This window comes from Mustela lutreola, chromosome 17 (genome assembly GCF_030435805.1).
Source record: "Mustela lutreola isolate mMusLut2 chromosome 17, mMusLut2.pri, whole genome shotgun sequence".
Classification (NCBI taxonomy): domain Eukaryota; kingdom Metazoa; phylum Chordata; class Mammalia; order Carnivora; family Mustelidae; genus Mustela; species Mustela lutreola.
This window is the reverse complement of record NC_081306.1, coordinates 21559253-21571606: the sequence shown is the minus strand read 5'-3', so window position 1 is coordinate 21571606 and position 12354 is coordinate 21559253. Positions and strand designations below refer to the sequence as shown.

The 12354-nt window shown below is 58.1% G+C and overlaps 1 protein-coding gene across 1 annotated transcript; it reads right to left on the bottom strand.

Moving 5' to 3' along the window:
• Positions 1-3619: 3619 nt before the first annotated feature.
• Positions 3620-5656, bottom strand: ZG16B (zymogen granule protein 16B). Its single transcript, XM_059155084.1, has 4 exons — positions 5625-5656; positions 5454-5536; positions 5089-5188; positions 3620-4050 (listed from the first exon to the last, which is right to left on the bottom strand). The coding sequence occupies exons 2-4, from the start codon at positions 5506-5508 to the stop codon at positions 3702-3704; spliced, it is 504 nt and encodes a 167-aa protein (XP_059011067.1). The 5' UTR covers positions 5509-5536; positions 5625-5656; the 3' UTR covers positions 3620-3701.
• Between the last annotated feature and the right edge of the window lie 6698 nt (positions 5657-12354).

The following is a 12354-nucleotide window of genomic DNA, read 5'->3' as shown; positions in this document are numbered from 1 at the left end:
AGCCCACGTGCAGCTGGCGCGACCTGCATGGCGTTGGGAGGCGAGGCCGGAGCAGAAGAGGAGGCATGATTGGCCCATCTGGGGACTGGCTCAGGGAGCAGGGCGGAGAGGGGCCTCAGGAAACAGTCTCTCCTTGGACCCGCTGAGGACTTCGAATGCCCAGCGTACAGTGAAAACACAGGACTCCTTGAGTCACGCTTGTCAAGAACTTCAGGATGATGATGTCAGAGCACCCAGCCAAAGGGGGGCCCTTCTGTGCAGCTGTGTGGGTGACACCCCATGACACTGTCCTGGGTGCCATCTTCTCATTAAGTCTCTGAAGCCTGTAGGAAACACAGGTTCCCCTCATGTCCTTGTGCCCAGCCTCCAGGACTCCTCCCTCCCAACCTCGCCTCTGCAGAGCCTCCTGGGAGCTCCTTCCGTGTCCTGTTGCTCCTGACCTTGAGGCCTAAGTCCCACGTGCCTCCTGGCCTCTCTGGTCCTGCCTGCAGCCCACTCCCCCACCCCCCAAGACGTGGCCCCTCCCTGCCCCTCCCCCAGCTGTCCCGCGTGCAGCCCGCAGCCTGGCACACCTGCCCAGTGACAGAGGTGACAGAGCTGGACTCGCCCTCTCTCCTTTCTGTCCCCCCTCACCCCCACCCCCGTCCCCGCCCCCACCTCCCGCTTCCCATCTTCTAGACACACCTTCGAGACACACCTGCCCTTGAGAGGCACTGAGGGAGCTCCCACGGATACGTGGGGCAGAAGAGAGTAGGGGAGAGCTGGGGATCCAGATCTAGGCAAGGGCTGAGCAAAACTCGGGGCTCCAGAGGGTCCCCAGATGTGCTGACTGTGCAGTACTTCCTGAAGCTGAAGCCCCCAGAGCAGGCCTGACCTGGGCCCCCTGCCCCGCCATGGCCTGGGGTGCTGGAGGGAGGAGGGAAGGATACAGGCTTTGGAGCAGGCTGCTGATAAAAGCACTGAAAGCTCAGGAAGAATCTTAAGTGCGGGGCATCGGGATGGGAGCGAGTGAAGGATCCCCTCTTTCTGGGGCCTCAGGGTCTCAGAGGTCAGCGGCAGGCACCCCCTCAGGAGAACTCTCAGTCCCCAGACCTCCCTAGGTCTCCGCTTGTCACACTCAACTCCGTCCCCTCCACGGGTCCCTTGCCCTGTCCTAGAAGGGCCCATGTTCCCGACGGTTCCATTCCTGACTGCTCCCACTGGCTTGTCTAAGGACCCCTCCTCTGGCAGCACACGATGTGTCTTGGGTTAGGGTTGCCAGATCCAGCAAATGAAAATACAGAAGCCCCAGTTAAATTTGAATTCCAGGAAAACACAAAAAAACCTTTAGTATACGTATATCCCGTGCAGTGTCTGGGATATACTTATATTTTAAAATAAATAAATAAATGTTTTTTATATTTACATATATATATATTTAGGATGTAGTTACACTTTTATTTTTTTTTAAAGCTTTTATTTATTTATTTGACAGACAGAGATCACAAGTAGGCAGAGAGGCAGGCAGAGAGAGAGAGAGAGAAAACAGGCTCCCCCTGAGCAGAGAGCCCGATGCGGGGCTCGATCCCAGGACCCTGAGATCATGACTCGAGCCGAAGGCAGAGGCTTTAACCCACTGAGCCACCCAGGCGCCCCTGTAGTTACACTTTTAAAAATGCAGTGGTTGATACTTACTTCGGTAAAACATTATTTATTTATCTGAAATGCTGAAATTTGTGTATCTGGCAACCCTCCTTGAGAGGCGTCTGGGAATATCAGAGTGGGAAGGAGCCGGAGCCGGGAGCATTCTGGAGCTTGGGGGGATGGCCGTCGGGTCCTCTCTCGGCCTGTGCTTTGCAGTCAGTGGGTCCGCCTGCCCGGCGCCAGCCCCTTGCTCGGCGTCTCCTCCTTCTCCAGCCCCTGCCCTCTCGCCTGTCCCCCTCCCTTCCTGTCTGATTGGTCACAAGGCAGCGACTGCTTACCCTCTTCAACACTGTCCCATTTCTGACCGTCCTTGTTGCCATACAGGGGTGGGGGGCCCACTGGGAGGTAGGGGCCCCCCTTGAAGCTGCCAGCCCTGAGAAAATCCCCTGTGGAAACGGTCAGGGGAAATGGCGCTTGACCTCGGGCACCAGGGAGCCGCTGTCGAGGGAGGGTGGAGAGCCCCAGCCCAGGGGCTTTTCTACAACACTGGAGGAAAACACTCAGATGCGCTCGTCAAAATGTGTCCTCACAAATTCTCCAAATCCCCTTTACTACTGACAGATCCCGGGGCACATCTGAAAATGCCTGTAACTCTGAAGTCCGGACAAGTGTCATTGTCAAGGTCATGAACACTGCTGATGAGCTTGGTGTGGTCACACGCAGATGTGAAGGAAACACCGAATTTCCAGTAGGAAACAGCCAAAATAAACAGGTATCTTTCCCCCCACCCCCAGCCACATTCATGGATTCTCTGAAATTTGCCCACGGACCCCAGACGAGAACCACTAAGTGGGTCCCAAGCAGCCTTTCAAAGGGTAAGAAGCAGAACAGAGAAAAATGTCAGCAAGGGTCTGGGGTTCCCAGCCCAAGTGAACCCCGGCCTTGCTGCCCGCCACTGTGTGACGCAGGCCAGGCTGCTGGGCTCTCTGTGCCTCAGTTTGCTCGTTTTCCAGGCAGGAGCTGCTGGAGGCCTTGCCCACGGGGTCGCTCGGGTGCAGCCGGACCCGACAGCCCGCGCCGGCAGCCAGCCTTGGCTGTGCGTGTGCTCGGTGGCGCAGTGCAGAACCTGCCTTCCTGCGGTCACCGTCCCCCAGTGTTTGGAAGCCCTGTTTCTGGAGGTCGCTGGGACTCGAGGTAAGCTCTCACGTGGGATCCCGGGCTCGGGATGGGGCACACAAAGAACGGGCGTGCCCGGGGTCTGCACGAGCTCCCAGGCTTCTCTCACAATCACACTTCCAGGAGCCTGTCTTCAGCTGCCTTCGCCCTACTGGTCGCTCTGCCGGGAATGCCCTTGGCTCTGTCTCCACCAGGCCAGGTGTCCCTTCACCTGCAGGCCCAGATGCTGCCTCCTTTCGGAAGGGGTGGGGGGACCACTGTGAGGTAGGGTCCCCCCTTGAAGGAAGGAGGATCCCTGGAGGCAGGGTCCCTGCAGCACGCCCCCAATTCCTCTACCTCTACGCAGGTGCCGGACTCAGTGCCCTGCCTGTGTCCCCGTGAATGCAGCTGCCACGACCTGCTTCTGCCTCCACTCCTCACAGGGCACCCTTCAGCCGGACCCCTGGCCTCTTCTCTTAACCGTGAGGGGCTGGGGGAGCCCAGGCCCTGGCAGAGATGCGCTCAGCGAGCGGGGATGTGAATGGCTGGCTTCCCTGAGTCCTGTCACCCACTCGGTGAAGACCAGGACTGAGTCTGGGCCGTCAGAGACCCACGGACAGGTTTGGGGTCAGGACGGGGTAGCGGGCGTCCTTGGAGCCCAGACTCCCGAAAGATGGGAGATCTCCAAGGCCCAAGGTCTGCACAGGCAGAATCCCCGAGGCCTGGGGCGTCAGACCCGCTCCTTCTGCACCCTGTACCTCTACTCCGGAAGCCTTGTCCCCCGCCAGCCGGGAAAACTTCGGTCACACCCCGGGCCCAAGGACCACATGTGGAGCCGCCGTTCTCGCAGAAGCATTATTTATTGCCGGATTCCAACTGAGGTCAACTCAGCTCCCCTCAGCCCCCTCGGCTCACCGGGAGCCCTACTTGCATTTAGTCGAGGTAGGGGGTGATGCAGTGGTCTCTTCCTCCTCCTCCTCGGGAGGGTAGTCCCAGCGAAAGCAGAGGCCCGAAAGGCCTAAAATCTTATGCTGACCACAGATTCCTGTGAGCACCTTCCCATTCCCACCGGCCAAGAAGGTGTTGCCACTTTCCCGCCCAAACATGGCATAGCGCCCCCAGTCTGTGGATATTAACAGGAACCGGATAAACACCCTGTGGGAGCCGGAGATGGTATCGATGTGTTCTCCCGGCTGCAGTAGGAACTCCTGGGTCGTCCCACCCGAGGCGCCAAACACCGGGCCCCAGGAGTTGCCACATCGCACCTGGATGCTGGGAGACAGGGTTGGGGGGGGGTAGCTGGAGGCCAGAGCCGGGCTGGCCCCCTACTCCCCAGGCACTCGGTCCCCTTGCGAGGACAGCAGTCCCCTCACTGCTGGTAAACATCCCCAGCCCGCGGACAGAGCTGTCGCCCTCACACCCCTGCTCTGATGCCTTCGGGCCTTGTGGGCTTGGGCTGGTCACCCAGCCTCTCCAGGCCTTGGTTCCCTTCTCTGAAAGTGGTTTGGGGGCAGTCAGCGAGATCATTCATAAGGGACCACGCGGGCAGTGTCAGCTGCTGTCACTGCACACAGTGGGGAGCTGTCCCCAGACCCAGCTTGGACTTGGAGCCCCAGTTACTGACTAGACCAGGCCTGGAGCAAGGTGAGGGCAGGGACCAGCTCTGGGCCTTCACACATTTCTGCTGACTTGTGTCCCGCCAGTATCCTTTCTGAGGTCCCTGCCTTTCCTCAGACTCTCCCCCGGACAGCCCACCCCCGGGCTCCCCGTTGGGCATCTGGAGCAGAGTATCTTGAGCCTCTCAGACTGAGGCTGTTTGGGGTTGAAGGGAGAAAGGAGGGAGGAGCATCATCTCCCCCTCTTTTTTTTTCTTTTTTTAAAGATTTTATTTATTTATTTGACAGAGATCACAAGTAGGCAGAGAGGCAGAGAGAGAGAGAGAGAGAGAGAGAGAGAGAGAGAGAGGAGGAAGCAGGCTCCCCTCAGAGCAGAGAGCCCGATGTGGGGCTCGATCCCAGGGTCATGACCTGAGCTGAAGGCAGAGGCTTTAACCCACTGAGCCACCCAGGCGGCCCTGCCCCTCTTTTTAGATCAGCCCAGGGAAGCCAGCGGGACTTGCAGACAATGGGAGGGGCTGACGTGCGGGAGGGCGAGGGGGCGTTGAACCGGGACAAGAAGGGAGCTGGTGGCTGCCGGCTCCGCAACTCCCAGGGTCATCCGGAGCCCCCGCACAGGCATGCGGGGACGAGGTGCGAAGCCCCCTCCACCGGCTGCTGAGGCCGTGGCGATGGCGCTCCGGTCCCTACTCACCTCTTCACCAGGCCAATGAGATCCACGGCCACCCGGACTCCGGTGATTTCACAGTCACTGGAGGTGCTGAAATATGTGCCTCCTCCGGCCCCATACATCTCTAGAGGGACGAGGGGAGCCAGCAGGGGAAGAGAAGGGCACCACAGGCTGACGGGGAGCATGTCCCTGCCCTGAGCTGGACACAGCCCTCAAGACAGCCGCGAGGCTCCAGGACTGGAGTCGTCGGTCTGTGGCGAAGGGTGAGTGTGGCCTTCCCCGGGGGGGGGGGGGGGGGGACGGGCTGGGGTCGGGGTGAGGATGCACCACCCCCCCTCCCCACGGTGGGCGGCAAGCTGGGGTGGGGGGTCAGACTCAGTGAGACTTACGCTCTGCCCAGCAGGTGGCGCTCCACAGGAGGCCGAGAGTCAGCCCCAGCAGCATGGCCTCTGGACGGTGAGTCCCAAGGCTCCTGGAGGGAAGAGGACAGGCCCCTGCCTCTGAGGGGGGCCCCCCTGGACCTCGCCAGGTCCCGTCGTGGGAGGGGAGCGCCACCATACCTGACCGTGAGTCTTGTCGCCCAGTCCCAGTGGCACAATGCCTTGTGCCTGGGCACTCTCCCCCCGGCCCTTTATACCCACCTCATCCCCGTGGGCCCCCATCCAGAAGGAAGGAGTGAAGGCCACGGGGGGGAGCAGGAAGGAATGGCGGTGAGGGCTCTTCCTGGGGGAATCCCAGAGCCGTCCTGGGGGAGGCTCCCGGACACGCTGTGTTTATTATCTTGGCTTCATGGCCTACACAAACAAAATGGGACAGTGACGAGCGTTTCTCGGCCACCTCCGGGTCTCCCTCCTCAGCACCTGGACTAGAATGGCACTTTCAATGGGGGGTTGCTGAGACATCCCCCCACCGGCTTGGCCAGACAGGTCTGTACCCCATGGAGGAGCTGCAGTCAGGTGCCCACCGGGGCTCCTGCCTTGTGCAGAACGGGCCCCAGGACCTCGTTCAGGCCTTTGTGGAGCTTGGGGTCTTGTGGGCTTCCAGGAGCTCAGGCCCAGCTGTCCCCGGACCGTCAGAGAGAGCTGGACCTTGTGTCCAGCTGCAGGTGGAAGAGACCCCAGAGGCCGGTCCCTCCATGGTATGTCACTTGGAAGACAGTGACAGTCTTTGCTTTGTGTCCGGAGCAGATGGCGCCGGGACAGGCTGGCTGCAACAGGCCTTGGGATGACCCAGGTGCAGAGGATTGGGGAACGGGCGATTCTCTAGGCCAGTGCCCCTGGGCACTCCTGACGTCAGGCTTAAGGGTCAGACATACCTGGGAGGTAACGGGCCACTTGTCGAGGGCTGCGGGTCTCAGGCCCCTGCCAGCGCCGCCACGGGAGCCAGACTGCGTCTAGATCTTGGCTTCCCTGCGTGTGGGGCTTGCTGTCGGGAGCTCCCACCACCCCAACAGACAATCAGGTCATCTGCTGTCCGTGGGCTGCGGTACAGCCCCCTCCTGGGCGTTAGGAGAATTCGGGGGGCCTTCTCCTGCAAGGGCCCGACCATCCAGGCCTTATCTGTGCTGCCAGGTGGACGGGGTTGTTTTGGGCCATGTCCTCCGAAATCACTAAAGATCAGAAACAACACGCTTGTCCATTTGGTGACCGGACACATAAATGATGGTGTTGGCAGTGCAGGGGAGCACTCTGCGGGCTCAGGAAAGGAGGGATGCGTGGCCTGGGCTGGGAGCCAGGCTCAGCGCAGATTGGGTGTTCGGGAAGGTCCCATCAGGTTACAAGAAGTGGGTGCTGAGAATGGCCTTTTATGTGCACAGACCCAGTCTGGACGCGCAGGCTCCTCCTCCTGCTTTCACCGGGATGCCAGTGTTGGGGGACTGGGCACAGCGTGGAGACCCTGTCTCAAGGGACCTCCACTCCTTATGTGCCTCCGAGGTACCCAGGCCAGGGGTTAGCAAACTACGGCCCGCGGCCACATCCCGCTTCCCACCCCCATGGTGCACAGCCCAAGAGCTAAGAACACTTCTTAGTTTTCGAAGGTTAGAGACAACTCAAAAGAATAGCGCTTTGTGACACATGAAAGGCCAGTGAAACTCTACTGTCACGGTCCAAAGAAAGTGTTCCAGGCACACAGCCAAGCCCATTCATGGGCACGTCGTCTGGGGCTGCTGTCTCCCCACAGAGCTGGGCCACTGTGACACTCTGTGACCCAGAAAACCTGCCACGTGTGTCCTCTGGCCCTTTACCCACAAAGTCAGCAATCCTGCTGCCTCACAGGTCCCCAGTCTGGAAGAGAGGCGGTCCCGTCCACAGCATCCCCCAGCCAGCCCCCTGTGGGGAGAGCGAGGGCTGCTTTGGACAGGACCCTTCCTTCTGGGCCTGCGCTGGTCTCTCTGCAGAGGCCCCTTATGGCTCAGCCACCCTCCACTGACTCAGGTTGAAAGCCAAGGGCTCCCCACCTGGCCCCCATGCTCCTCGCCCTCCCAGAGGTCCTCGGGCCCACTGATGGAAGGGGCAGGGACAGCCAATCCCCTCCTGAGGCCCCAGATCCTCCTGTGAGGCAGAGGCAGTGGAGGTGGCGGAGGCCCAGGACCTTGGCAGACGTGGCTTGGGAGGAGGGGATGGGGGTTGCACAAAGGGGGCTCTGTTTCTCACCCCACTCAATCGCTGGGTGCTTTTGTGGTTGTGGCTGCCAACTCAGGTGCCTCCTTCCTAGTGCCAGGCTGGCTGGGTTTTCGCCCAGGAGAATCTATGAGAACCGGAACCCCAGGGAGCACTGCCTGGGGGGCGGGGGAAGGCCCCGGGGAGCAGTACCTGGGGGGTAGAGCCCCGGGGAGCGCTGCCTGGGAGGTAGAACTCTGGGGATCCTACTGGGGAGTAGAACTCAGGGGAGCACTGCCTAGGGGGTTGACTAGAAGAGCCAGTCGCTGCCTAGATGACAGGGGTGCCAGGACATGCCAAAAAGCACACACGAGGGACACTTTCAGAGGGCAGGACTCACGTGCACACACATGCGCTCGCACTCGGACGCACCCTCAAGCTCGCACACCTGCCCGACTTTGTCCACACACAGGGCCTTGCACAGGACCTGCACGTACGCACACATGCACCCCTGCCGAGGGGCCTCCCTCATCCCCCATGGCGCAGCACTGGCCCTGGGGAGGCTCAACACAGGCCCTTTGTCCCTCAGGGCGAGAGCTCCCCACAAGAGGATTTGCGAGGCCGTAATCCCCACCGAGCACATGCTTGGACCTCGCTGCCAGGAGCAGAAACAATGCGGCCTTCTCCCAGCAGAGGAGAGGGGCTGGACCAGGTCTCCCTCCCGTCGGGATGTGGGGACTGGGGAGGCCCCTCTGTGACCTGCAGCCTGTGGCACAGCAGACAAGAAAGCCTCCGGTTCTCACTGATGCCCCGCTCTAAGCTAAGCACTTTTTCTCCTTTTCCCCAGAGAAATGCAACTCCTGTTTTGGAAAACCACACATTTTGTCCAATCTTTTACGCAGTTCAAATTACATGGGGCGCCTGGGTGGCTCAGTTGGTTGAGCGTCTGACTTTGGCCCAGGTCATGATCTCGGGGTCCTCGGATGGAGCCCCGTGCAGGGCCCCAGGGCGAGCTCTGTGCTCAGCGGGGAGCCTGCTTCTCCCTCTCCCTCTGCTCTGCTCTCTGCCCGTGCTCACTCTTCTCAAATAAATAAATCCTTATTCAGCCCGAAATCTCTGAAGGACAAGATCCCTTGCTTCTTCTACTCTCTGTTGGCTGCCGGCTGGCCCGGGTGCTTCTCGGCTCGTAGCTACACCCCTGCAGTCTCTCCTCCTCCCTCACCTGCGCTGCTCCCCGTGACTGTGGCTTCTTTTCCCATCTTCCGTAAGGACGGCTGGTGTTGTGTTCATTGCCCATTCTATCCAGGAGTGTCTCAGGATCCCTACCTTAATTACATCTGTGAAGACCCTTTTTCCAAATAAGGTCCCATCAGAGGTTCTGGGTGGACATATCCTTTTGGGGGGACCACAATCTAACCCATCACAGGACATTACCCAGTCAGGCTGAGGCTTGGCTGGGAGCCTCTCCCAAACTCCAGAGCCAGTGCATCCCACCTCCAGATGGCCAGAGCCCCTCCCCCAGGCCCACTGAGGCCCCCACCTCCATCGTCTCAAACCCATCTGCCTCTCTGCTTTGAGAGACCCACCCCATAGCAGGGGTCCAACACTTAGAGAAGAATTCCCTTTGTAAACATCTTCTCCTTTCCTGGAGTTCAGAGGTCTTGGGGTCTGGGACCCCACCCTGACGCACACCCTACCCCATCCTTCCTCTGGCCTGCCCTTGAACCTGCCTGCCCAAATAGACTTCTGCAGCAACATCCAAGCAACGACGCTTACTTCCACATGAGGGCATTTAGGACATTGCTCCCTTCCCTGTCCGTTTGTTTGTTTGTTTGTTTTCTGCTTTGACTTTTTTGTTGTTATGGTTAGATTACCACTTTTACAAACTGAGAAGCTCTTTTTTTTTTTTTTTAAAGATTTTATTTATATATTTGACAGAGAGAGATCACAAGTAGGCAGAGAGGCAGGCAGAGAGAGAGAGAGGAGGAAGCAGGCTCCCTGCTGAGCAAAGAGCCCAAAGCAGGGCTCTTCCCAGGACCCTGAGATCATGACCTGAGCCGAAGGCAGCAGCTTAACCCACTGAGCCACACACAGGCGCCCCCCCCTTTTTTTTTTTTAAGATTTTATTAATTTGACAGCAAGAGAGCATAAGCAGGGGGAGTTGTAGGCAGAGGGAGAGAGAGAAGCAGGCTCCCAGCTGAACCAGAAACACTCAGTGCGGGACTCGATCCCAGAACCCTGGGATCAAGGCCCAAGCTGAAGGCAGAGGCTTAACCCGCTGAGCCACCCACGCCCCTGAAAAGCGTTATTTTTTAACCTATAAGTTTACAAAGGATATGAAAGTGGACACCCTCAGGGTCAAACCAGGCTGGGAGGTGGGTCCCTCTTCCTTTGTTGGAGGAGAGCCCTGGCGTCCTCCCCATTTAAAGTCCTTTGAAGACATGAAGTCCATTTGACGGAAGCATCGAGCCTGTAGACACGTTAGCCAAAGAAATGCTTGGGAGCAGGTGCTGAGATTATAAAGGTTCCCCCGAAGATGTGTTTTGTTGTTTTTCAGTAGGCTGTACACCCAGTGCGAAGCGAGCTCGAAGCTGGAACCCATGACCGTGACTGAGATCAAGACCTGAGCTGAGATCCAGTCAGACGCTTAGCTGATGGAGCCTCGAAGGTGCCCCAGACGTGTCGTGTGTAAGGACATTGGTCAACAACCCAGATGTCCAACATGAAGAAATTCCTTCAAAGTTCGGTTCTGGTGATTTTTTTTTTAAGATTTTATTTATTTATTTGACAGACAGAGACCACAAGGAGGCAGCGAGGCAGGCAGAGAGAGAGAGGAGGAAGCAGGATCCCCGCTGAGCAGAGAGCCCAATGCAGGGCTCGATCCCAGAACCCTGGGATCATGACCTGAGCCGAAGGCAGAGGCTCAACCCACTGAACCCCCCAGGCACCCCTCAGTTCTGGTGATCTTTAAGGGTTTCTTCTTTATGCTCCTTTTGTGGACTTGTATGTTCTAAGGAGGACGCATTGATTTTAGAATCACCATCTTGAGGGTATTTGGACATTGCAAGTAGGTCTGTCCCCCGAGCAGGGTACGTGCAAAGTCTCCAGGTGACCGTCCGCTTCTCACATGCAAAGGAGTGCAGTCTGCTCCGTGGGCAGACCGTGGGTGCCTGGCTCTGCACTTTGCCTTGGACTCTGAAAGGGAGACCCCGCTTGAAGTGGAGGGAAGGGATCCCGCAGACACAGAACGGGGCTAACGGCAATGGGGACGCATGGTGGGGGGGCGGGGTCCTCATCCCATACAAATAAGTATGGGGACGGAAACATTGCTTCGGGCCCCCAAGTCACCTGCATGTTCAGCTACCTGCTTATTTAGCAAACAGGCAGTGAGGAACGCTGCCCCAGAGCCCTGGCCTGCCCTCTAGAAGAGCCCCTGTGCAGCTCCAGCTCAGCAGTGCCCCCTTGTGTCAGAAGGCACACATGGCAGAGACAGGTGCTGAAAGCCCTGAGAGTTTACTGAAGGAAAATCCACCCCAGGAGATGGAGTGTATCAGATCAGGGGCTCCTAGGAGAGGGAGGGACTCAGGGGACTGCCGGGACCCAGCTTGGCCCTGGAGACGTGGGGCAGCGTCATACAGGTCTCTTGTGAAACTCCCCCCAAGACGAGGGTTCCATGATCAGGTCAGTTTGGGGAATGCTGGCTAATTTTGGCTCTTAGGTTTGCTGCCCTCACCTCTAATGCCCCCGATTGCCTTTTTTCCCCTCTTCTTTCCAGTAGAAATGGGACATCGACACTGTATTTCTGCCATTTTGGCATGTTTTATTTATTCTTTCTTGCGTCCACTGCCTCATCCAGCCTCTTTCTCGGGCACCACTTCTAGGAACTGCTTCTTCCGATTCCTCCCAGGAATTTCAGGTTTCAGGCCCCCAGTGATGACACCGGTCCCACCAGGGCAATCCAGGACAGTCTCCCCATGTCACACCACTGGCTCAGCCACGTCTGCAGGGTGTCTTTTGCCACCGAGAGTGACACACTCAGTCTCCGGAGATTAGGATGCCGACATCCTTGAGCTCCGTTCTGTTCCCTGCTGTAGGAACCTCCCTGGGGAAGGGCAGGCGGGAGGTCTCCTTCATCAGCCGTCCCGCCTGAGAATGACATCACGTTGCTCTCCCCCTTGACTGGTTGTTAGAGGATCTAGAATTCAACACCCACGTAACTTTGTCTCCGATCTCTGAAGACCCGGTAGCACCAGTTTCTCGCTCTTGTACCAGAACCTTCGTAGCTATTCTATTGTTGCTGATAGCGGCAGTCCTGGCGTTTGTCCTTGGAATGTGGCAGGCAGGTGGCTTGAAAGTGCATCAGCAGACCCTCCTCCATAAGCCTGAGAAAATGTCACCTGTCCACACACCCAACCAACTGGATTCTTGTTTGGTCTTTAAATGCCCTTACTGGGGCGCCTAGGTGGCTCAGTGGGTTAAGCCGCTGCCTTCAGCTCAGGTCATGATCTCAGCGTCCTGGGATCGAGCCCCGCATTGGGCTCTCTGCTCCACAGGGAGCCTGCTTCCCTTTCTCTCTCTCTCTCTGCCTGCCTCTCTGCCTACTTGTGATCTCTGTCTGTCAAATAAAATCTTTAAAATAAATAAATAAATAAATAAATAAATAAATGCCCTTACTGGGTTTTTTTGTGTT